Consider the following 26,128-nt stretch of genomic DNA (forward strand, 5'->3'; position numbering starts at 1 on the left):
TTGGACATTAAGAAACGAAACTTATGAGACAGTTGATGTATAATTTTATAGGAGATTCCAAATGTGTAATGTAATTGTAAGCTTGGCAACTAGTTTTGGAGAATTTGATGTTTCCCCATTCAGATAGGATGCCTGAGCATACAGCTTTTTCAAAGATGGCCACCAAGTGAAATTACTTGCCTTAAAGGGACTTTGATAGCAGTCACTTGAGTGCCCAAATTTACCTCACAAGCAGCAAAATGAGTAAGAAACCGATGTCTTTTGAAAAATTCTTTGTGAAGGGGAAAAGGCCCAGAGAAAGACCAGCGAACTGCCAAGGAATAGATCCGCAACCCATTTGTCAACAAATCAGGTGAATCCAGCATGTCTGTGCAAGAAGATCAACTGCTAGAAATCGCAAATGACAGCGGCCCTTTATGGGCCACTCGCATATCGTGTCTTTTTTTTTTTTCTTTTTTTTTTCTAGTTTGCTATTTTCAATGAAGGTGTGTAGCTTGTGCGTGCAAGCGGCGTCTAGTCGCACACTGTTGAATGCATGCAGGGAGCGCACCATGAGTCACGTGACAAGAACTGACCAATCAGCTTCATACTTTGAATCGAATATACACATTTCAGTAGACTAATTATCTCAGACCAACACAGAACACCTAAACACTGCAGTGCTTTTAATTTTCTCCGTAAATAAAACTTGTATCAGAGCTGCAGCAATGTTTTGTCATCTTGTCATGAGAAAACGGTTGATGGTTGCCTAGCAACCTGCGAACCACCCCTCCCCGGTCCACGGTAAAATAGGGTATATGCAGAAATATGCGGAACAGCGGAAGGACTTTTAATTTTTCAGTAACCTGTGTCAAGCGCTTCCGCCGAACTGCCGGCCATTACAAAATCGATGCGTTTAAAGTCTGTTTTCTTTAAAAATCAGCGATCTCCACTGGCTAAGTGATATCCGATATAAAGTGGGTCTGAGAATGTACAATAAGCACTGCATTAAATTATTGCATTAAATGTTTTCCCGCCATGTCTTTAAAATATGAACATTTATTTTACCCCAGTATATTCAATAGAGCTTCTGCACTAGCCTGCTAATCCTGACGGGTGCGTACGTGTAAACAGCTCGTTTTATCTCGCTTTACTCTTGAGCACCTAAATGAATGTCAAAGTCTATTTAACTGATTATATTTGAATTACATTACAACACCCTATTGTCAACCATTGACTGGTCTGCAGTGATAAAAATGTTGGGGACCACTGGTCTTAAGTAAATGTAGATTTTTTTTACAATAACGTGAACATGTCATGTTTTTTGTACATATTTTAAAAAAGAGGCATTGTTTATAAGTTCTGATATAAATAAATAATTTAGGCGACGCGGTGGCGCAGTGGGTAGCACGTTCACTAAGTCAAAAAGAATATGAATAAATAAATAAATTAATTAATTAATTAATTATAACTAAAATAATACTGAAATTATTTGAAAGCTATAAAGCTTTTTTAAATGCTACTAATGACGAAAAAAACATTTAATAGACCCTATTAAATTTAATAGACCACATTTCTGGGTTTCTCAGCAGCAGAAGTATCATTGTTGACTTAGAGAGCAGTGAATGAGATAGTATCACAAATACATTTTTTGCATTCCAAATTGCTTAAATAACAAAAGAAAACTCCACGGTAGTGTTTTTATAACTTCAGAAAAATGAAAAAAAAAAAAAATGGTTTGACACTGAGCCATAAGGGAGTACAATATCAAATGTACTCTCCCACCCAGAGGCAAATTCATTACAAACGCTTTGTATAAGCGCTAACTAGTTTTATTTGGAATTTAATGCAAATATTATATAATACAAAATATAGCTTTATAAATGTACATCCATTGTTTTTATTCTAAAAACTTTTCTTTGTGGTCTTTTGAAACAAGGCTATTGCTAAAAATTGCAGAATTAAAAAAAAGAAGTCTTTAAGCCTCTTCAAATATGTCAATATATCGTCGCCTTAAAATTATAAGGTTCTGTCTGCATTCTAAATGATTTTGAGATATTGGGCTTCAAAGTTTGTGCATTCCATGTAACAAATAATATGTGTGTAACAGTTCTCTTTCATACATTAACATGACAGAGACCCTAATAGTACTCTAAATATAAATTATCACTAATTATCTTAAATTTGCAGATTGGGGCAAATGCAGATAGAACCTTCAAATTCTAAAGTCATTTTTCCGCTTGGAATTATCTGGCAGATCATTAATTGAAGCATTACTTGTCAAGAAACACAGTCACAAAAAATAAAAATTGGTGTTACAACAAAATGTTGATTCTTGAGAAAGTAAAATTTTTGCTTTCCATAACATTTATTTAATGTTTTCGGATGAATATTATATCTTGTTCAAACTAGGCAAGGCTGTGCTAAATATTTTATGCAGTGCAGATGTTAATTTTATGTAATTAATTTGGTAATATTTATTTAATTATATGCTTTATAAGAACTATTCAATTATATTATATGTCCCATGAATTAAATTTAGTATTTACCCTTAAATGCTTAATGGTCAAATGTAAAGACTTAAAAAAAAATAGACAATGAGCAAACGGGTTTATTAAACACTGAAAAATGTTTCACTGACTATATATACACAAATAAAAATATTTAACATTAAATATATAAATTTTTTAATAACTGTTTCTTTTTCAACAATGTAAAATGTAACATTTCATCTCAATGTCAAAAAGCGTTTCTAAATCATAACATTTACACACTTTTTCAGTTTAGGGTTCTTCTCAATTTTATGTGGTGCGTAATTATTTAGTCGACTCTGATTTTGTGTATCTTTCTGGTCTTTCCTGCTGTCAACGGAGCAGCTCGGCGATACGACAAAGGAAGCTGATCCTAACTGGCCCTCGTGTGTGCATTCGAAATGCTGATTGGCTCACAGAAAGAACCGTATGAAGCCAAGCTAGAGTTCAGCTTTATAGATAAAACCTTCTTTGTTTTTTTTAATAAAAAGTCTTTACATGTAAAGAACTTATAAAAAAAAATTGCATAATGTAAATAAGTTATCATTTAAAAATAAATATGTAAATTTTGACAAAAATGTCAGCTAGAACCTTATAATTCTAAAGTGACGACATATTAAATACATTATTTATATAAAATATTAAATTGAGTAATATTAAATATTATATATATTAATAATGTAATTTGGTATATTAAACAAAGAATAATAAAAATGACGACCATAGCAAAATGACTAAAAGAAACTATTAAAAAACTAAACAGATATGGAACATATAAATAAAACCATTAAATTACTTACAAAACTATAATAGTTCAATTCAATTAAATTCAATTCAGATTAAAGCAGATCTCACAACTCGACCTACAATTAGAGGGATACAAAGTTAGCGTTAGCTCTACTAAAAAAGATCTGGGTGTCATATTAGACAGCAATTTAACTTTTAAAAATCATACATCCCATGTCACAAAAACTGCTTTCTTTCATCTGAGAAATATCACTAAGTTACGAAGTATGCTATCCATCTCAGATGCAGAAAAGCTAGTCCATGCTTTTATGACTTCTAGGCTGGACTACTGTAATGCACTGTTTGCTGGCTTCCCAGCATCCTCTATTAACAAACTTCAATTAGGACAAAATGCAGCTGCCAGAGTTCTTACCAGGTCTAGAAAATTTGATCACATCACCCCAATTTTATCCTCCTTACACTGGCTGCCTGTTAAGTTTCGTATTGAGTATAAAATATTGCTTCTTACATATAAAGCTTTAAATAACCTAGCTCCTGTTTATCTAACCAATCTTCTGTCTCGCTACAATCCAACTCGCTCTTTACGGTCTCAAAACTTAGGGCTTCTGGTAGTACCTAGAATAGCAAAGTCAAGTAAAGGAGGTCGAGCCTTCTTATTTATAGCTCCTAAACTCTGGAATAGCCTTCCTGATAACGTCCGAGGCTCAGACACACTCTCCCAATTCAAAACTAGATTAAAGACTTATCTGTTCAGTAAAGCATACACTCAGTGCACAACTTAGTGGGCTTCCACACAGGTTCTGCATCTTGTTTATATACACTATGAACAGCAGCTACGCTAATTATTTTCTTTATTCTCCATTTCCACCTGGGGATACTCTTCCCGAGGCCCTCAGACTATGCAGAGTCACTGATTCAATCCAAGACCAACGACGAGATGATCCCAAGGTTTCCATTTCCTGGACCAGGCCGTATCCTGAGAAGCTACTGTGGTGGTCATGGATGAGTGGAGAACATGAGACTGATTCCTGTGACGCTCCAGAGACAGACGAGTCTTCGCTGAGGCCAGCTTCCAGCCTCCGCCACTGAGACTGCAGCTCTGCACAAGACGTTTGGCCAGCGGAGAAATTAAAATGGCCGTGCCCAACTGAGCCTGGTTTCTCTCAAGGTTTTTTTTTCTTCATTTTCGCCATTTAGTGAAGTTTTTTTTCCCTCTCCGCTGTCGCCACTGGCTTGCATGGTTCAGGATCTATAGAGCTGCGCATCGTTGGATTTGCTCTTCAATATTTGGACTCTCAGTAGTGATTATTAAACCACACTGAACTGAGCTAAACTGAACTGAACTTAAACACTACAAACTGAACTACACTGTTCCTATTTACTGTGACCTTTTATGTGAAGCTGCTTTGAGACAATCTACATTGTATAAGCGCTATACAAATAAAGGTGAATTGAATTGAATACTATTGACAAAATGTACAGTTGCCAGTATAACTGCTCAAATCTGTCTGAAAGACCTAACAATAATTACCCAGCAAACCTGAAATATTGCACTGATACTGAACATGCCGGACATTACTTTTCTCTATCACTAACAACACAGACGTCTACTTCTAAGAACGGAGTGTTTGAAATGAGAGCTTGCACACTATTGTCACTATTTTTGTTTTGGAAGGCAGCTCTTCTTCCCTGGCAGGCATTAAAAGCATATGTGCAGATCATTTAGCCTAGGAGCATTCATAATGCAGAACGATGCAACTATAACATGAGCGAGGGGGTGGTAGTGGGGTGTAATTCCCTTACTGTAAGCCTCCAGCACTGGGTATATCAGAGCATTTCAAATCCAGGACATTCACCAAACGAGAAGACAACCCCTTTTTCTGTAGGATTTCATTTTCTCCCCAATGTCCACCATTATAGAAGCTGTCATTTGCTCTTACATTTCCGATGACTTTCTCTCCTTAAAGCCTGTATCAAAACTTCCTCTGCTTTTCTCATTTCCTTTCTTGGTAATCCTCATTCTGTTTCACTCTTCACAGCTCTTTAACTTAATATCAGCTCTCAAACTGAAAGATAATGCCATATGAATCTGGTGTTTCCCATACATTGATTTATTTGTGACGGCCCGCCACAACATGAACACTGGCCACCACAAATAGGGTAGACAGTTCCTGTCAGTTTAATTGCCGCTCTATACTACACTGCACAGAAATGCTCAGAATTGAAGCTCGCAAACAGAGATAACACTCACTCAAACAGTCAGGTACACAGAAATCTTGTTTTCAATGCTTCCAACAGGATATTATTAATAAAATAGCTTTGATCGCACCACATTAAAGTTACAATGTGGTGGTTATTTTTATCATAAACTTTCCTTCTCTGTTTTAAAGAGATGCTGCAGACACAGGTTCAAGTGTATACACAATCTCTCACTCATTAATTCATTCAACAAATGATGTATTTCTAAACTATTTCATCTGTATGTCTGATTTAAGAAGTGCAGAATGCTAGCTTTAAAGATAACAAATCATTACAGTAATACATCAAATTAAAAAATAGGGTAGTTTTGTGCCTCTATGGTGTTCTTTCAAATCATGCTATGTGCACTTGTTGTTTTTCAGTTAAAGCATAGAGATGGACCAATTGACCAATTACCAAGTTTGTAAACATTCGGGATGCGCGCGCAGGGAGGTGGCAGAAAGAAAACGGGAGCGCTAGCATTTACAGCGAGGGAATGACATCCGATGCGGTACAGAGTTTGTTGTTGTCTTAGAAGATATATTGATTACACATTATATATATATTATTTACATAATGCTTTCAGTATATTATAACAGCTCGTCACCCAGTGATAAGCACAGTGATTCGACAAAATTAACGTTAAAGTAAACGGCGTTCATCTGACAGGTCCATTTGCGATAGCACCCTCCCAATGAATATACAATCTCATTGAAGCTCCAAGTGATTTTACAAGAGAGAAGTTAAAGATCTACAAGTCTTTGGATGCCAACAATGTTGTTCTGTGTGGTCACGTGCAAGAAATAATGCTCCAGGATGACCAGATTTAACACTATGTAGAGCTAAAAACCGAGGTTCTGCTTAGCCAAAGACAAGGAAAGAAGACTGAGTTAACGTTATACAAGGCCTGGGTATTTAATCACCAACACGCAAAACGACTGCATTCTGACATTGAACTGCACCTGTACGGCAGGGTATGTGAACTTACACATAGAGGTAAAGTTGGTTTTATTTTCGCACATTCTGACTTTCTCCTTTATAATATAATTTCATGAAAGTATTATTTGCAAACTCTAAATAGCGAAATCATATTAGCAGCCAATGACTATCAAAGTACAACATTGTTCACAGTCAAATAAACAGTGTTAATGTTGTTTTTAAGTTAAACCAAGTTTTAAGTTTTGAGTTAAACCAAGGACCTGACTCTCTGTGGTCATTACAAATCCTCAAAAAAGGTTGGGGTTTTACCTCAGCATCCTGGTCAAATTTGCCCATTGCCATCTGTCCATCATGGCCTCCTAACCATCCCCATATCATAATTGGCTTCATCACTCTGTCTCCTCTCCACCAATCAGTTGGTGTATGGTGTGCGATCTGGCCCAATATGGCTGCCGTCGCATCATCCAGGTGGATACTGCACACTGGTGGTGGATGAGGAGATTCCCCCCAAAAATGTGTAAAGCGCTTTGAGTGTCCAGAAAAACGCTAAATAAAATTATTATTAGTATTATAAAATGAGCCTCTGATATTCCTAGAGTGTGTATGTGAAGTTTCAGCTTAAAATACCACACAAATAATGTTTTATATCTCTTTGAAACTGCCCCTTTTAAGTTTTGATCCAAATTGTGCTGCTTTGGCGACTATCGCTTTAAATTCAAATTAGATTGTGCTCTTTTTAAAAGAGGGCGGAGCTACAAACGCCTGCGCATTAGCATAGTGGCAGATTCAAAACAGGACTAATGTTCTCTCTCCAAAACACTGAAAATGTGAAGTGTGTCAGGCAGTATATGGAGACTACAGTGTTCATTTGTTCATTTGAGCATTCTAAAACTCCACAATTAATTATAATCCTCTTAGTCATTAGCCGCATTTCCACTATCGGGCCAGTGCGAGCCAGGGCTTTAATTGGGCCAGGCCGGGCCAATAGCCCGGGAGGTTAAGAAATGAGACCGAAATCATGTCGCGTTTCCACTGTCGGGCTAGTTGCTCGCAGCGCGTCACGCAAACACCGCCCCCAGAACGTCCCCCGAATCAAACGTCACACAACCCGTCATACAACCCGCCCACTTCAGCGGGAACAAAAAACTCAAATTATAACCACAAACACAACCTGGCATCACCACGAGAGCTGGAAGATGGAGAACACTGAAGCGATTGCTTTTTTACTGTTTGTGGTCTGTTGGTGTAAGGCCAGACAGCGATCCCTGGATAAGGACATTCGAGTTCGGCGGCATTTTCCTCGGCCAAAATGTTCAGAAGAGCCCTGGTGTCCTCAACTGACCAGTACTGTCTGCTATCCATTTTTTCTTCTTCTTAGTGAGTTGATCAAGCGCGATAGCAAAACAAATGTAAGGGAAGAAAGCATCTTGTCTCCTCTTCACCTGACAGGAAAACTCCGCCTTTGTACGTAACCCCGCCCCGAAGCCCCAGTTGGCCCTCCTTGGCCCAAGGTATTCGGCGGGCTGAAAAAGGCTGGACACTGGCCCCAAGGAAGCCCCGCTTTGGCCCGATTACGCCCCGGAAGTGATAGTGGAAACGTGACTGGCCTTGGCTCGCCCTGGCTCGCTCGCTTTAGGCGCGATAGTGGAAACGCGGCTACTGACATTATCTTCAGCAGGTAATAATTCTAACGGCAGATGGCTGCTTCTCACTCAGGGCTGTTTATACTAATGAGGGAGAGATCATCACTAATGGGTGGCTCTTTCCCTCTCTGATGACACATGCAAAGGGAGAATGTCAATCAAAGTGCATATTTTTTATCAAGTGTGATTATAAAAAACAGAATTAATTAATTTGAACCATTAGAGGTTGGATATTTTCACACACTGCTGCCACACAACTGTGTTTAAATCACTTACAAAAGTGATTTTTGCATAATAGGTCCTCGTTAATCAATAGAAAACATATTAAAAGCAAAAAAAGAAAATATATTTTCTGAAGCATTTAGGAACACACAACGTGACAAGTAAAATCAGTTAATAAATATGTTGCTATTTCCACATTCGCAGTATTTAGTTGCTAAACTGTTTTTAAATTACTCACTATGTATCACTATGAAATGTGTCCACCAATGAAATGTGTCAGCTTCTGGGAAACACTGGAATAACTCATTTTGAAATAGTTTCCGGCAAGTATTGAAGAGCAAAAGTAAGGCTGGAGTCTGATCCTTGACACCGGAGCCTCTGCTGGAGAGCTGGCAGGAGGTGACAAGCCCCGAGCGGCTGGAGGATGAGATCATCACGGCATTTCACCTTTATCCCTGGATACTGCTAATTAGAGCATGTGGGAATGTTTGCCATGCTGCCAGGGGTTTTGGGCACTGACGACATTTAGCAGGCCGGAATCCCATCATTACATGAAGGTGCAGGTCGATAATCAGCCTTAGGTTTAGCACTGGACTGCTCAAATATGTGTGAAATTTGTGGCTGTAATAGGAGTAATCGTGCAGCTGAGACTTAATCCGACTGTGGCCACATGCGACTTCACTTTGGGGGTGATTTATATGAAATATCATTCTTGATTTGGCATTTACTAGTGTTTCAGTTGATGTGTGCTGGAAATACCTTTAAATTACTTATAATGCTGAAAATTGCTTTCAAATTACTTTAGTTTTTTTTAACATTTACTAATAAATGACTAAAATCAGAAGCTGTTTGTTCATCTTATTTAATTCACCTGAGCTAGCATGAACTGTTGCATGATGGGTATTTATTATTGTATATACAGTATAATTGAGGAATAATAATGACTTTGACTAATTACTGTTAGTTAATGTTAAATAATGCATTGGTAATGTTATCTAATGTACAATAACTATTCAGTGTTATGAGTTATCATTAAGATTTGCACAGATATATTTAAAAACACTCGCTTTTAATGTTGCATATTTCATGTTCAGGTGATTTTTGGACAAAAATGGATTATACATTTGAACAAGACATCAGCATCAGAATAAATAAAAGCTATATTAGTTATTGAAATAGTTCTATTTATGATTGGAGAGTTTGGCTCTGAGCAATGTTCCTATCAAGCAGTCGTTTCTCCTGAATTTCAAAGGAAGAGGTGACTGACTGTTACAAAAATATTGTTCCAGGATCAACAAAGAGCATTAATCCAGGAACACGTCCTACTTGGCTACATCACTTAGTGCAACTCAGAATAGATTTGACCTCAGATGAACCCTAAAGCAAAAGAGCTTTAACCATCTCTGGATTTTTATATTGTTATGAAGCCAAATGATGCTACAACTTTTAACTCGGCTGTTCAGAAAATAATTCAAATGACTAAATTAAAAATAAAAGTAATTTTTTGAGCACAATTTTAAAGCACCTTGACATGCTGGCACAGCAGCTCTTAAGTGCGAGAATGCTGACCATTTGGACAGGTTTGCATCAACAATCTTGCACAGAATCTTTGTTCCACCACAACAACATTTAGAGAGAACCGATGCATTTATAAAAGAGAAAATTGTTGTAATTACAGTAATTAAAAGATTAAACAATTTCTAAACATTCCCCAAGGAAAATATTAAATTGGTCCCACATTATGAACAGAACTCAACATACTAAACGGTTGCATCTTTAAAGGGATAGTTAACTGTTTACAAAAAAAAAATTGTTCACCATTTATTTGGCCTCCAAACCTCAGAGTTTCTTTCGTTAGTTCAACACATGATATTTTGAAAGATGTTAATAACAAGTGGATGCTACCCAATGACTTCCATTGTATTTCAGCTGTACTCCACTGATTACCAGCGTTCTCTATTTTTATTTAACAGAAAAAGCATACTGTCAAACAGAATTGAAACAAAATGAAAGTAAGTAAATGGTGAGCAGAATTTAATTCCAGCCGGTCTATCCCTAAAACTGACACTGTAAATCTCTGCCAGATTTAGGCAGTATGGATATGTTACAATGTGCTGTTTGTTTACATTTTTAAGGTCTGAAGGAGTGGAAATGCTGGCGATAGACCAGTGAATTTGCTGATCTTGTAATCTAAAATGTTTAGACAAAGTCTAAAGCATAACTTTCATTCATAGACAGCAAAGTTTAAGCTTTATATAAAAATCAACTCCAAAGCTTATTCCAATGTAACTAATAATGTAATGTTATTTGCATGAATTCCCTGGTATGACTAAATCCAATCAACCTAAGTTAAATCAAACTATTTGCATAAGTTCCAGGGAACAAGCATTTTCTGCTGTAATTTGGAAACTGTACTTTCAATTCTCAAATAAAAGACCTATTTGCTTAACTACAAAACCCTTTTATCCCCAAAAATGTATTACCATATGTTAGACTTTTCTGCATGGATGACAGTAATAAGCTTGGCTTGTTTTAGAAATCACCCTGAGCTTACAAACTTCCTGTTGTTTTTGACAGCATTTGATGTATTAGATCATTATCGTAAAGCATATATTAAAATATGACGTTAAAATAATATTAGCTTTTATTTATATATATATATATATATATATATATATATATATATATATATATATATATATATATATATATATATATATATATATATATATATATATATATATATATATATATATATATTAACGTTTTTAAGTTAAATTTCAATCTGGAATCTGAAACACATCTGCTCGTTTGATTCAATATTGAACACCGAACAGAAATAGAACACATCAGCACTGTGACAGATTGTGCAAACTCAAATAACCTCAAAGCTACACTTTCCTTCAAAGAAACAGGCATCATCTTTTGTAAGTTCGATTGCTGAGACCTTTTGCCATGATAGAACAATTCCCCCTAAGTGCTCATTCACCACCGCAGGAAATTAACATCTCAGGTGCTTTAAGTAGGCAAATGTGTGGTGGGTTTTTTCAAGAGGTCTGGATTCTGATGGCTGAGATGGAAGAGACCCATTAGAAACATGAGAGCAGTCGCATGGCTGAAGGAGGCCAATTACCTGTTCCTTTGTTTCGGTCCACAAAACAGTATTTCAGCTCATACTCGTGCAGAATTTCATGGACCTCCTGGAGAGAACACAGAAAAAGAGAGAAAAAGTTAGCTAATTAATTCTGCAAAGTACTGTATGTAGCAATATATAACAGTATAAAGTGCAACTTCTTTTTGTCATATATATTAAATACTATAGTTAGTTCCTTAAATTTGTTTGGCAGAGCATTGTTCCTGTTTCATTAACTAGCAAGTAAATGGTGCAAAGCCAGAGACAATAGCTTTGTTTCCATCCACCTATTTTTATATGCACTTTAAACTTAGCAAAAAAAACTTAAATATAAATGCCAAGAGGTTCATAATTTATGATAATGCCAAAATTTTTTTTTTTTAATTTTTAAAGGTTTTTATCAACTTTTTATCTGTGAAAACAATTTGCAAAATCAACATTGAACATCAATTTAATTTTGTTTTAAAAGGTCACGTGTTCAAAAATGGGCATGATGGGACAGCACTGATGAACAAACCAGCTGACCGACCACCTTGTAATAATAATAGTAGAGTAGTAATATAGTATAGTATAATTATAATATTAATATAGTATAATAATAACATAGTAGTCATTTTTATGCTATTAGTCAAGTATATTGTTTATTCAGAACATTAGTTATGTTAACATCCAGAGATACAAATTAGACTTATTGGGAAAACTGGATTATTGCATAAAAACTTTGCAAAAATAGCAACGTTTGCATCCAAAGAGAATAAAATCGTCACCAACCACAATTCTGATGATGGACTTTGGCTAAGGGATTTTAGAATGACCAAAAAGGACATTAATAAAATCATATCATCTAAATGGTGGCTGGCGATGATTTTATTCTTTGGATGCAAACGCAAGTGTGCATGTTTTTGTACTGTTTTTGCATAGCAACTGTGACAGGATACACGTTAATATCCACTGCTGTATAGGTATCCGCTATGTTAATGAACAAAATAAACCTGATGTAATGTCCACAAACCGAGATTGAAGCGTCTTCTTTTATAATTGTACTGACATGTGGCTGTGGTGATGAATTACAGTAATTTTACCGTCTTTACTTTATTAATATTGGCCTGTTTCCACTGAGTGGTACGGTATTGTACGGTACGGAACCGAACTGTACCGTACCACTTATTCGGTAACCTTTCGAAATGGAACCAAACACGAGAAAAGGTACCAAAATGCGGAGCTAGACGTGCAGCTGAACGCTATTGGTTTACAGAGATACGTCATTCGCTTACGCAACAAGCCAGAATGAAAACAAAAAAACCGCCATGTTTAATATGCACAGCAAGAGATTTCAGCGGATTTATATATACATATAATAACGAGCCATGGTCGATCCGAGCTGAAACAAACCTTGTCGTCGTCTTGATGAACAGCCACAAAGCCATGGAGTAGAGCAGATTTACCTTGTGTCTCTTAGTTTTTTATGAGGCAGTTTGAAGCGCGAGTGGTTTCGCTTTCTTCCTTGTGCTCGCCACGCGTCTATATCTGAAATAACAAACTTCTTGATCTGATGATAATAACCTGCGCTTGATTATTGACGTGCTTTTGAAATACGATCCTGTCAGACACTGACAAACGCGAGAGTGAAGCGTGAAAAAACAAAGGAGAAGCCGGAAAAACGGAGCACATTATTTTTTAGCAAACATGAACAAACTGCCATGTTTAACTATTATCTTTACCTTCTGGACTAATATGAACTGGGAATGATGGAATTACTGTCTAACAGAGGCTACATGTGCTGCTGAAGATTACAGACACAGATAAGAGGTTTTCACTGACTATATAGGCTATATTTTGTGTTGTTTTTTAACCTAAATACGGACGCAATGTATGCTGTGTGTAGTTCGTCTGTAGTTGGTAACATATCGGAGACTGTAAGGGGCTGTATGTGTTTATATATGTTCATTTATTTAGTTATTTAATATAATTACAGATGTTACAGCAGGCTGTTTCGCACTGTCATTGATCTGCAGTTATAATCAACTCATGTTCATTGAAAAGTTGGTAATAAACATTTCTACACAAGTATTTATGTGTATGAAGCATCTGTTTTGTGAGAAGTGCTTCTCATATGATATGTGAGCGACCCGTACAGCTTTATTGTAGACATTTCCTCGAGCGAGAATGACGTCGACTGAAACTTTGTCATACGCCACGCCCACCAAAAGGGTACCCTTGGTAGTGGAAACGCAAGCCTGATAAAGGTGACCCGTACCAAACCGAACCGAACCGTACCGTACCGTACCAGTCAGTGGAAACGAGCCTAAACATGCACTGTTTTAAAAACATTTTAAACTCATTCTTGAGGTGCAGATGATCACAGCGAGCTGAACAGATCTTTTAATCCCAGTTGCTTTGCGCACGTCCTGTCTTGTTGATATAATTATACGCATTACTACAGAGACATGTTAATACACGGCTGTCAATCAATTCAATGGGTGGGGAAACCGCACTCCAACGTCACGTTGCAGTGGGCCTCAAAATGGGAGGAATTTGGATCCTATTTTAACTTCAGAAAATTAAAAAAAAAAAGAGGCTTACTGTCTTTATATCACCCCAATATGAATGTGGACACACTTTACCTACATACAGTGCTGTCCAAACAGCTTACAAAAGATGATTTTCATCATAGGTGCCCTTTAAGCAAATATGCCTAGTTATATGGGCAACTTTATTAGCTAAACCTGCTCAACTGCTTGATAACACAAATATCCTGTCAGCCAATAACATGGCAGTAACTCAATGCATTTAGGCATGGACACATAGTGAAGATGATCTGCTGTAGTTTCAACTGAGTGTCAGAATGGGGAAGAGAGGTGATTTAAGTGACTTTGGACATAGCAACTTTCTTATTGACAGGCATGCTGCCATAGTAACCATATTTCTATTTCCAGTAGGTTAATGCACAATGTCACAAAGCCCACACCATCCCAAAATCCTGAATCGTGTAAATATGGATCAAAATCTCCCCAACGTGGCACTAGCAAAGTGTACCTAATAAAGTGGCTATTAGGTTTAAAGGCTAACAACAGGGATCTGAACAGATACATAACTCTCTCAACAAAGAGATAACTTTATAGGGCAATAACTTCTCTGACATGCACATACATATTATACATAGTTGATTTCACTCTGATTTCATTTGTGTGAGGATTCAGGAGGAAAGAATGTTGGAATTTTATGTGAGAAATGTTACAGTTGGCCTCCAGCCACCGTTTAGAGAGGGAAAAAAATGGACACCAATAATGTCTCTTTCAAAAAGGTTTCTTGATTTTCTGAATTCGACTAAAGGTTCATTAATACATGATCTGATGAAACTTTTAAAACACAATAAAATATCAGACGTTCATTAATAATAAATCCACTGATCATACAGATCAATGGATCACAATATAAACAAATGATCCTTTTTCATTATGAAAATCAAAACAATGAAGGTCTGGCCTTGAAAATAAAGGTTTCCAACAACAGTCATGCAAAGAAACACTGTCTGCTGTTATCCATCAGATAAACACACACACTTTCTCATAAATCTCTTCCTCTTCCCTTTTATGCACACAGCAGGCCCTGCTGTCACATCTCCAACGTGTGCAAAGAGAGATAAACCAGAGGTGCCCACATTGTCTTTGTGTGTTTTTTTTCTAGCTGGTCATAAGGAACATCCAGAAGGACACACTTGAATTATGACAATGGGACTTCTGGATTCAGCAGGAGACATGACACACTGAAACAGTATGAGGCTGTTAATGTGTACTGTGCAGATTTGCTTGTCGCTGTGAGATGTACTTTCATGTAATGCTGGCGGTCTATGAAACATTCACAAAGCTTTTCCAGAGGACTTAAAACTGAGATTTTCATGAAGATTTTAAATATGTTCATTCGTTCATTCATTTTCTTTTCGGCTTAGTCACTTTATTCATCAGGGGTCACCACAGCTGAATGAACCACCAATTTATCCATATGTTTTACATGTACTTATATGTTTTATGCAGTGCATCACTGGGAAACTACAGACAATTTAGCTTGCCCAATTCACCTGTACTGCATGTCTTTGATCTGTGGTGATCTGTGATCTAGATTTTCACTTATCTTTGGAACATAAATGACAACGTTTTTGATGAAATCTGAGAGGTTCTAATTTACCCACAATTCTGGCACTTCTTAAATCTATCTAAACAAACCCATCTAAATAAAGCCATTCAATCCAAGTCTTCTGAAGACATGATCGCTTTATAACATTTTCCTGCTTCATAATTTTGGGTCTGACCCTATACTAAAAGTCCTCTACACCAAAACAACAGTAAAATAAATGTTAAGTGGTAGCTTGAGTCTTCATAAGAGATGCAACTTGGTTTATATAATGACCATATTTAAGCATCACACCAATTTGGTAAACAGAAGCTCAATTGTAGTCATACCACAAATAATATGATGGACACAACCTCAAAATAATTTCTTGACATGCAATAACCAGTGAGCATTGTTGTTCCATTACCCATATTTTTGTGCTTAATATGTGTGCATTAAAGAGACAGTTCTGCAAAAATAAACAGCAAGTTCTGCTGTTTGGGTAAACTGTCCCTTTAATCAAGGTGACCAGCATTAAAAAAATTGTCACATAAGCCAGTCTAGTCTCATCAAAAACCTGGAATAAACAATTCATAGTAAACATTCACACTATTTGGAAACTTTCTGAATACTCAAAATTTTGTTTCGACAGACTTTGGAGAAACAGAATGCCTCAGGCTTCATTAAAAATAGTTTAAAGTGGGTTTTGAAAATGAACAGAAGTATTATGGGTTTAGAATGGTATAAGTAAATTATTACACAACTGTCATTTTAAAGTGAATTTCTACAGTTAAGAACTTATACAGTTTTTTTTCACTACATGTATATTTTTGTCTATATTTCACAGTATAGACAATAATAGTTTGGACATTGTTTAAAACTACACTTTTGTATTCCACAGTACGCTGTAAAAAAATTCTAGGTTCCAGACAATCAATTTATGTTGGGACAACATGAAGGAATTATTCATTCATTCATTCTCCTCCGGTTTAGTCTCTATATTTATCAGGGGTCGCCACAGCGGAATGAACCACCAACACAGCTGATGCCTTTCCAGCAGCAACCCAGTACTGGGAAACACCCATACACTCTCATTCACACACATACAATACGGGCGATTTAGCTTACCCAATTCACCTATTGGGCATGTCTTTGAACTGTGGAGGAAACCGGAGCTCCTGCAGGAAACCCACAAGATCACGGGGAGAATATGCAAACTCCACACAGAAACGCCAACTGACCCAGGTGGGACTCGAACCAGAAACCGTCTTGCTGTGAGGCAAAAGTGCAAACCACTGAGCCACCATGTCAACCCCATGAAAGAAATTAAGTGAAATTAAGTGAAGTGCTCGTGTGGGTTTCCTCCCACAGTCCAAAAACATGTGTCATAAGTGAATTGATCAATCTAAATTAGCACTATAGTCGAGCTCTTTTAGTCATCAGCTCTAAATAAGGGGGAGTTCTCGAGACCTACCTGAGCTCAAACTCCCCCTCTTGCTCTGCAAACGAGAGCGAGCCCCAGGCTCGAGGATCTTATGGGTTCATAAGACAGCATGCCAAACTCGCTTTATAATCACTCATGAGCTAAGTGTGAATTCTTAAAGTTAACTTATTAGTTTTTTATACAATAAAGTGAATTGAGCATAAAACAATATGGTTATCTCCCCCAAAAAACTCAAAATGATGTTGTTTCAGCTTTTGTTTCAGCCTACTTTAAATAAATAGTTTGAACAACAGCAAACATATTTTTTGAGTGTAAAAAGAAATTAATGCAGGTTAACAATGACTTGATTTTAAATAAATAATAAATTAATTTGACTGATTTGAGTATTTAAATCTACATGAATCTAAATTCAAAACACATTCATATTCCTCAATATGTCTGAAAACCAAATAACAACTAGTAGAAATCCCAGATACACTCTAATCCACTATATGTAGCCTATATATTTTTTCAGCTTCCTGCACAGTCCTTTGAAAAATAGAAGAACACTTTGTTTGAATCACTTTCTTTGGCATTTCAAAGAGCAGCATGTGCCCTCCCTCTCCCTCCTCAGAGTCAACTTTCCTCACAATACAGTATGCATCAGTTATGGCTTTCTCTTAACACGCAGCGCATTACACATGCACGGTAATGGTCCATAAATGGCCAGAAAGCCTGAGTGAGCATCCAGACACCATTAGATATGGATCACAATGTCAGGACCAGCATCAGCCTGCTATGGTTCAACTGAACATCCGGGATGAAGGCTAACAGAAGGAGGGGTTACTGCGCATGATTAATGTCTCTGCGCCTTTACCAATGAAAGCACAGGTCATGCGGCATGTGACTTAATCAAAGGCTTTCCGTGTTAACAAGGAGATTAGAAAACTAAGGGCGAACTTAAAACTAAAAGAGAGAGCAATTTAACTGTGAGTATAAATATGCTCACTTGATAATCGCTCCATAATGCTGAGAACTCAAACCTGCATTATTGTCTCTAGGAAACATGGCCAGATGAGATGTGTTTTCTGAATGTGCTGGAGAGTGGTGACATTGATGAACGCTGCTGACTACTATACATCACTATGTGTCTTTTTTTAATCTGCAGTGTGCAGAACAAATTGTGAATTTGTCATTATAATTCAATAAGATCGCTTATGGATGGACGGACAGATGAATGGATGGATGGATGGATAGATAGATAGATAGATAGATAGATAGATAGATAGATAGATAGATAGATAGATAGACAGACAGACAGACAGACAGACAGACAGACAGACAGACAGATAGACAGATAGACAGATAGATAGATAGATAGATAGATAGATAGATAGATAGATAGATAGATAGATAGATAGATAGATAGATAGATAGATACACAGACAGACAGACAGACAGACAGACAGACAGACAGACAGACAGACAGATAGACAGATAGATAGATAGATAGATAGATAGATAGATAGATAGATAGATAGATAGATAGATAGATAGATAGATAGATAGATAGATAGATAGATAGATAGATAGATAGATAGATAGACATTTAGATAGATAGATAGATAGATAGACAGACAGACAGACAGACAGACAGACAGACAGACAGACAGATAGACAGACAGATAGACAGATAGATAGATAGATAGATAGATAGATAGATAGATAGATAGATAGATAGATAGATAGATAGATAGATAGATAGATAGATAGATAGATAGATAGATAGATGTGTTACCGTCATGATCCTTTTTGATACATTTTACTAACAATACTCCTATATAATAACCACTGCAAAATATTCCACAACATATTTTCAATTCTGCTAACATAGGCCAATCTGTCAGAAAGGTGGCAGGGAATTAGCTTTTTACAGCACATCTCGTATAATGTCTTGTTGGGGTTACATACATGAATATGATAAGCACTGTGTAAATGAACAGTAGTTTCCTGCTACTGACAACATGATCCAGCAGTCTTAACAGGGATAACAGAAGAAACCTGATACGCTTTCGAAATGAAAATGAACTTTGAAAAAGTTCACATGGCAGCAACTCAATTCATTTAGGCATGTAGTCATGGTCAAGACAATCTGCTGCAGTTCAAACTGAGCATCAGCATGGGGAAGAAAGGTGATTTAACGACTTTGAACATGACATGGTTGTTGGTGCCAGACGGGCTGGTCTGAGTATTTCAGAAACTGCTGATCTACTGGGATTTTCATGCACAACCATCTCTAGGGTTTACAGAGAATGGTCCGAAAAAGAGAAAATGTCCAGTAAGTGGCAGATCTGTGGGCGTAAATTCCTTGTGAATGCTCGATGTCAGAGGAGTGTGGCCATACTGGTCCAGCTAATAGAAAGGCAACAGTAACTCAAATAACCACTTGTTACAACCAAGGTATGCAGAAGAGCACCTCTGACCGCACAACACATCCAACCTTGAGGCAGATGGGCTACAGTAGCAGAAGACCACACTGGGTGCCACTCCTGTCAGCTAAGAACAGGAAACTGAGGCTACAATTCAAACAGGCACACCAAAATTGGACAATAGAAGATTGGAAAAATACTGCTTGGTCTGATTTGGCGTCAACAACACAAAAGCATGAATCCATCCTGCCTTGTGTCAAAGGTTAAGGCTGGTGGTGATGGTGTATTGGTGTTGGGGATATTTTCTTGGCACACTTTGGGCCCATTAGTACCAATTGAGCATTGTGTCAGCGCCCCAGCCTACCTGAGTATTGTTGCTGACCATGTCCATCCCTCTATGACCACAGTGTACCCATCTTCTGATGGCTACTTCTAGCAGGATAAGGCGCCATATCATAAAGCGGGAATTATCTCAGACTGGTTTCTTGAACATGACAACTCTTCACTGTACTAAACTATTCAAATGGCCTCCACAGTCACCAGATCTCAATCAAGTAGAAAATCTGCAGCAGCTGTAAAATGCTATCATGTCAATATGGACCAAAATCTCGGAGGAATATTTCCAGTACTTTGTTGAATCTATGCCACGAAGGATTAAGGCAGTTTTAAAGACAATAGGGAGTCCAACCCGGTACTAGTAAGGTGTACTTAATAAAGTGGCAGGTGAGTGTACGTTTATATATATATATATATATATATATATATATATATATATATATATATATATATATATATATATATATATATATATATATATATGTAAAATCCAAATATGAACTTGTATATCATATGTAACTTGCATATATTTTCGTTGATCACATTTCTATTAAGCAAATCAATTTCTTGCTAGTAAACTTTTAATGGATATGTCAATACAAAGACAACTGCGGTGACATTTCTTCTTTATTGTCAGATCACCCAATCATCAGTCTGTGAGATCACTGATAGACGATATTATAAGAGAGAAGGAGTGTTGTTGTAACAAGACAATGCAATGTTTATTTGTATTATATATTCTTGGCTTTTACCTAAGGGTTTAACATCAATTTACCTTGAATATACTTGCATAAAATATAACTTTCAATAAAACTCAAACCTATTTCTTATAGGAAATGATGTCAGAATAAATATGGTTAAAAAGATCAAAGATAATTTTACAACAAAAATCCTCAATCTATGAGTTTCTGTATACAATTGTCTATACCAGTAAGGCTGCATATGTACAGTAAAATCAATCAACTGCTTGTGTAATGGGCAGTTCACATTGATTCTCACTAAATTAGCAGTGGGGATTAATTGTTTTGAATCTGATCACACTGGAAGGTCAGAGAATAAAAAAAACTGATACATAAAAACTCCTATCAGAAACAGAGCTGGCTTTACTCTGTGTGGTGACCTGAGTCCACAGCCAAGGTGATGAGAGGTCAGGACAAAACAAAGGGAAACTGATACCAAACAGAAACTAATCTTCACGAGAAAGAAAAAGACAAAACTATTTCTAGCCAGTTACACTAGGTAAACAGTATACAATGACATCTTAGTGGCCACAAGGTATACAGTATATGTTCCAATTCTGAACTTACTTAGTTACTTACATCCCTTGTATGGTATATGAATCTAGGCATGGGCCGATAGGATATTCTGACGGTGTGATAACCTTGGATAAAAATATAATGGTTTTTATAGTATTGTGATGACTGCTCTAAAATACATTCTTTTAAAATGTCTGGGTAAAAATCAAAAACTTTTTTCCTGTTTGAACACAATGTATTTTATTTTGAGAAACATTTAATATATTTTGTTACAGTAAACATGTCAGGCTAAATAATTCAAAGGAATCATTGACTTCTGCCGTCTTCATTAGTTTAAAAAACACTGATTTCTTTACAATTTAAAACAACATCTTTGAATATCTTTTCTGCTGGAGATACTGATGTCATAAAAAACAAAAACATCTTACATATATCATACGAACGGTATCACAGAAAAATTTGGCGGTTGACTTTTTCAAAACGCTGTATACTTTGAAAGCGGTTATTGTCCCATGCCTTTATGAATCACACCCCGCCAATCCAATAGGTAACTATAAAAAAATGTGTTACATAAACCTTTAATAAAACTTTATCATTATAAAACTATATTAAACAATAACATATACAGTTGAAGGAAAAACGATTAGCACTCGTGTGAAATTTTAATTCTTAAAATAAATTCCAAGTGCTGTTTAAGGGCGTGTTTTAAACCTAATTCACATTTAAACCTAATAGTTTTATTAACTAATTTCTAATAGCTAATTACTTTTGAATTTGCCATACTGACAGTACAAGTCATTGGATAACAGTGATTTGTTCTGTAGCCATTCGGGAAAAAAAATCTTGAGCGGTTAATATTATTGATCTTAAAATTTTTTTGTTGTTGTTTATTAAAAATTGCTTTTATTCCAACCAAACTGAAAGAAACGCAACTTTTTCAAGAAGGAAAAATATTATAGTAAATACTGTGAAAATGTCCTTGCTCCATTAAGCAGCACTTATGCAGCTCTTGAAATATTTGAAAAAGAGTTACAATTTTCACACGAGGGTTAACAATTTTGCCTTCTGCTGTATATCACATTTCTGGTTAGAATATAATAAATACATAATGTTAATAGGATACAACATGGTTTCCCCCATAAATCACTGATCCAATCTGCAAGTGAGCATGCTGTTCTGAGCATTCATCATGATGATGAGTATAACATGCCCTTCCATACTCCCGCTGAACATCTGCTACTGACACCCAAACCAACAACAAACCTGTGGAACAGCAGACAGAGCTCAACGCTGGGGAGGGATGAGATTCCCAAAATATGAAGCACATCAGATGTCACCTGACAAAGAACCAATCGACAGAGTTCACTCCTGACATTTCTCCTACCCCAACCTGCGACCAACCTGCTCCTAAATTATTCAGGGTAAGGAGCGGAGTGATTGTGTATGTATGAATGAGGGACACAGACAGAAAGAGAGAGAGAGAGAGCTGCTTTGCCTGACATGTGTTCTCAGTGATAAGCCGCTAGCCTGTGACCTGATCACAGCGGCCGTGTGCACCTGACACTCCTCTCCAAACTGTTACTCACTGTCTGCTGTTTAAGGTTAGAGGTGCTCGTGATACAACGCTAACTGAAATCAATAGCCAAAACAAATAATAACACAGCAATCTTAAAGCACAAGATATTCCTGACTAACATGACAATGCATGTATAATGTCATACAGAGAAGGCGATCAGATTTTAACCACATTCATCTCCACCTGGAGCAGGGGAAATATTACACCTCTCTCTAGGACCCAGGTATCCGACATGTTTACTGACATTAATAATATGGGAAAACTCTGTAGAAAATGCCATGGGCAGCCGCCAGTTCAGCTCGTTGAATATGAAAATCTCCCACTCAGAGTTCAGCTCACCGCTGTGCTGTTCTCCCTGCCTGAACGCCCTCAGCCGGATCTCAGTTGGTCTGTCTGTCTACATAAGCAAACATGCCTTCAGACAACATCTAACCACAACCTGGCAAATGAATAAGAGCCATTACATCTCCTTTCTTAATAAACAAGTTTCAGTCTGAATTAGATATCTCAACAGTTTTAATAAATTATCGCAGTGTTTAGCATATTCATTCCATAAAACAGAATATACGTTAAAAAATTATCATTATGTTCTAATAAATAAAGGTTCGAAGAGAGTTTGATACCTTTCCCCAACGTACATTTTAAGTAAAAGCCATTTTTTCATAGTGCAAAGAACATTTTAATAATCTAAATAGGTTTTTCAACTTCAAATAACCTTTCGTGGAGTTATGTGCTTATAAAAGGTTCTTCGTGAACCATCGATGCCAATAAAGAACGTGTATTTTTAAGAGCGCGAGGCTTACTAAATGAACTCGATACGTTTGTAAGTGAATGAAAACGTACCGAAGCCCAGAATATTTCTACGTATGTGTTTTAAGTCAACGTAGCAGTCGTAGCATTCGTGGAATAGTATATGAGGCAAAAACGCTGTTAAACAGTGAACCGGAGACGGCGAGCAGCTCGTTGTCAACGGAACTCGGCTGCACAGACGGAGCGCGCGAGTTCATTGAGAGGTGCCGTCGGGCTGTTATTTTACTGCATATTTTCCGCTTATTTGTTTTCGTTCCACTCCGGTGGTGCTTCAACAACAGAAATCTGTTGTTGTTTTAAGACAGATAACGTTGTAGGACCAGCTCAAACAGTTGTATGAACGTAAAAGTTCCACTGCTCATCTAATTCATAGATCCATCTACTTCAAGGTGACTTAAACTGGACCGTTTAAGTTTATTTGACGCATATCATGCGTAATTCAGGCTAACAATTGCTATCAGTAAACTTTGTAGTAACTTGCGAGTGCACGCTTTTATTTATTGTGGCTACAGCAAACGTGTTCCTTTAAGAGTTACACTTGTTTCAAACGCATGCAATATTAAAAACCATGTATGTATCATAACTTAATAATACATTAACAAACATTTTTCTACGCGAAAATCACTTAAAACCGTTTCTTGTCCGCGGGAACTAGTGACCAGTTTAAGTTTCACCTGTCAGGCTGATGTATGTAAATCTCTCTACCTGGTTGGTTGTGTCCTGTGGCAGGTTCTTAATAAGGATCTTCCTCCTGTTGCTCAGCTCTCTGCGAGTTTTCTCCAGCCGCTTCTCGATCTCCTCGGGCTCGAGCTCCGGTAGGTCTCTGAGGATGGTGGTCCCCTCGGATGCTGCGTCCTCCTCATGTCGGCTCACGGGGCTGTCGGACTCCGGGTGAGGTGAATTGTCCCGCTTTATCCCGTGTACGCTCGGCGGCTGGATGGATGAAGCGGCCGCCATTTTGAAGCGCTCAGTGGAAAGTGAGTCGGAAAGAGCGGATAGGTGGGCGTCTGTGCTTTGAGTCAAACCCATCGACGGCACTCTTGAAAGTAAGTATGGATGAGCCCAGCACAGTACAGCTGGCGACCTCCACCGATGGAAAACTAAACCATTCTGACTATCTGTCTATTTTACCCCCCTTCTTATTCGGACAGTCCTTCTAAATTTATTATTGTATAAAATAACAGCCTGGCAAACGAAAATGTAGGCTAATGAAACTAGCAAGTATAATAATAACAACAATAATAATAATAATTATTGTTATTATTATTTATTAATCTATTAATAATCCTTTTATTAATCTGGGGTTCCCACAGCAGAATGAACCGCCAACTTATTCAGCATGTTTTACGCAGCAGATGCCCTTCCAGCTGCAACCAATCACTGGGAAACACCCATACACTCATTCTCACATATACACTACGGACATTTTAGCTTCCTCGCTTCACCTATACTCGCAAGTCTTTGGACTGCGGGGGAAACCGGAGCACCCAGAGGAAACTCACGCGATCACGGGGAGAACATGAAAACTCATAGAAATGCCAACTGACCCAGCTGAGGCTCGAACCAGAGACCTTCTTGCTGTGAGGCAAACATGCTACCCCACTGCGCTACCTTGCTGCATTATTATTATTACATAACAAATTGATTTATTTACATATTATTACAATATAGCTGTACATATAGCTATTACATATAGCTATGTAATTATTATCCAAATTGTCAGTTAACTCTTACAAATATTAACCATTTTACTACAAATTAAACTTTTTTTTGTAGTAAAACTATTGTAAAACCCTATTTACCAATGGTTACCCTAACTATAGTTTATGGGTAGTACAACTGTGATGATACAAATAATAACTGGTAGACCTAAAGTATGCAAAAAATATATAATTTTAAGTTTCTCATACCCTTAACTCATTTTTATGGAGAGGGTATGGTTCATGACCTATTCTGCAGCCAGCCAGCAGAGGGCAATCAACATGTTTAGGCACACGTATGCAAAGGTAACACCATGACAGTGTCATTTATTTGTGATGTCACTCAGGTGGTATAGTGGTAATTTTATACTAATTAAAAAGTTTCAGATCAATAAATATCTGATTATTGCTGTAAATAATGAAGCTGACATCTAATTACTCCTTTGTTGTTTTGCTTTGTGTTATTTTGCTGTATTATGTCGATTTTCTTACATCATTGTCTGCCATATTAGAGCATGTACACACTCACACACTATTCAAAACAGCACTTTAAATCTTCTAACAATCTAAAACACAGAATGAAATTAGTATGTATTTGTACGGGATGACATAGTTTGTACTGCATGTTACCTTTATTTTGGTTGAGTTCATGGTCTATATAAATGCATACAAAAAGGTAACTACTGTATGCTTGCATGTAGATAGATGTACAGGGGTTGGAGAATGAAACTGAAACACTGGCCAATTTAGTTTTATGGCTGAATTTGACCAAATTTGGTGGCCAATCTTCATTGATTGCACATTTCATTAGTAAGAGCAGAGTGTGAAGGTTTAAATAGCAGAGTCATAGCACAGTTTGCTTAAAATATTGCAATGGACACAACATTATGGCTGACATATCAGATTTTAAAAGAGGACAAATTGTTGATGCACATCTCGCCGACACATCTGTGACCAAGACAGAAAGAGCCGCAATATCCAGGATAATGTCAGCATAGCACCAAGAAGGACAAGCCATTGGTGCGTCACTGCCAAGAACTACTGAACAATTCTAGA

At 37.0% G+C, this 26,128-nt stretch overlaps 1 protein-coding gene across 1 annotated transcript in view; it reads right to left on the reverse strand.

Moving 5' to 3' along the window:
- Positions 1 to 24,401, reverse strand: part of raver2 (ribonucleoprotein, PTB-binding 2) — a 137,237-nt gene extending 112,836 nt beyond the window's left edge. The window contains exons 1-2 of the mRNA XM_056460038.1: positions 24,078 to 24,401; positions 11,433 to 11,499 (exon numbers count right to left, since the gene is read on the reverse strand). Of these exons, the coding sequence (XP_056316013.1) occupies positions 11,433 to 11,499; positions 24,078 to 24,401 (391 nt within the window). The remainder of the gene's footprint in view (positions 1 to 11,432; positions 11,500 to 24,077) is intronic.
- Between the last annotated feature and the right edge of the window lie 1,727 nt (positions 24,402 to 26,128).

The sequence above is a fragment of the Danio aesculapii genome, chromosome 6, assembly GCF_903798145.1.
Source record: "Danio aesculapii chromosome 6, fDanAes4.1, whole genome shotgun sequence".
Classification (NCBI taxonomy): Eukaryota; Metazoa; Chordata; class Actinopteri; order Cypriniformes; family Danionidae; genus Danio; species Danio aesculapii.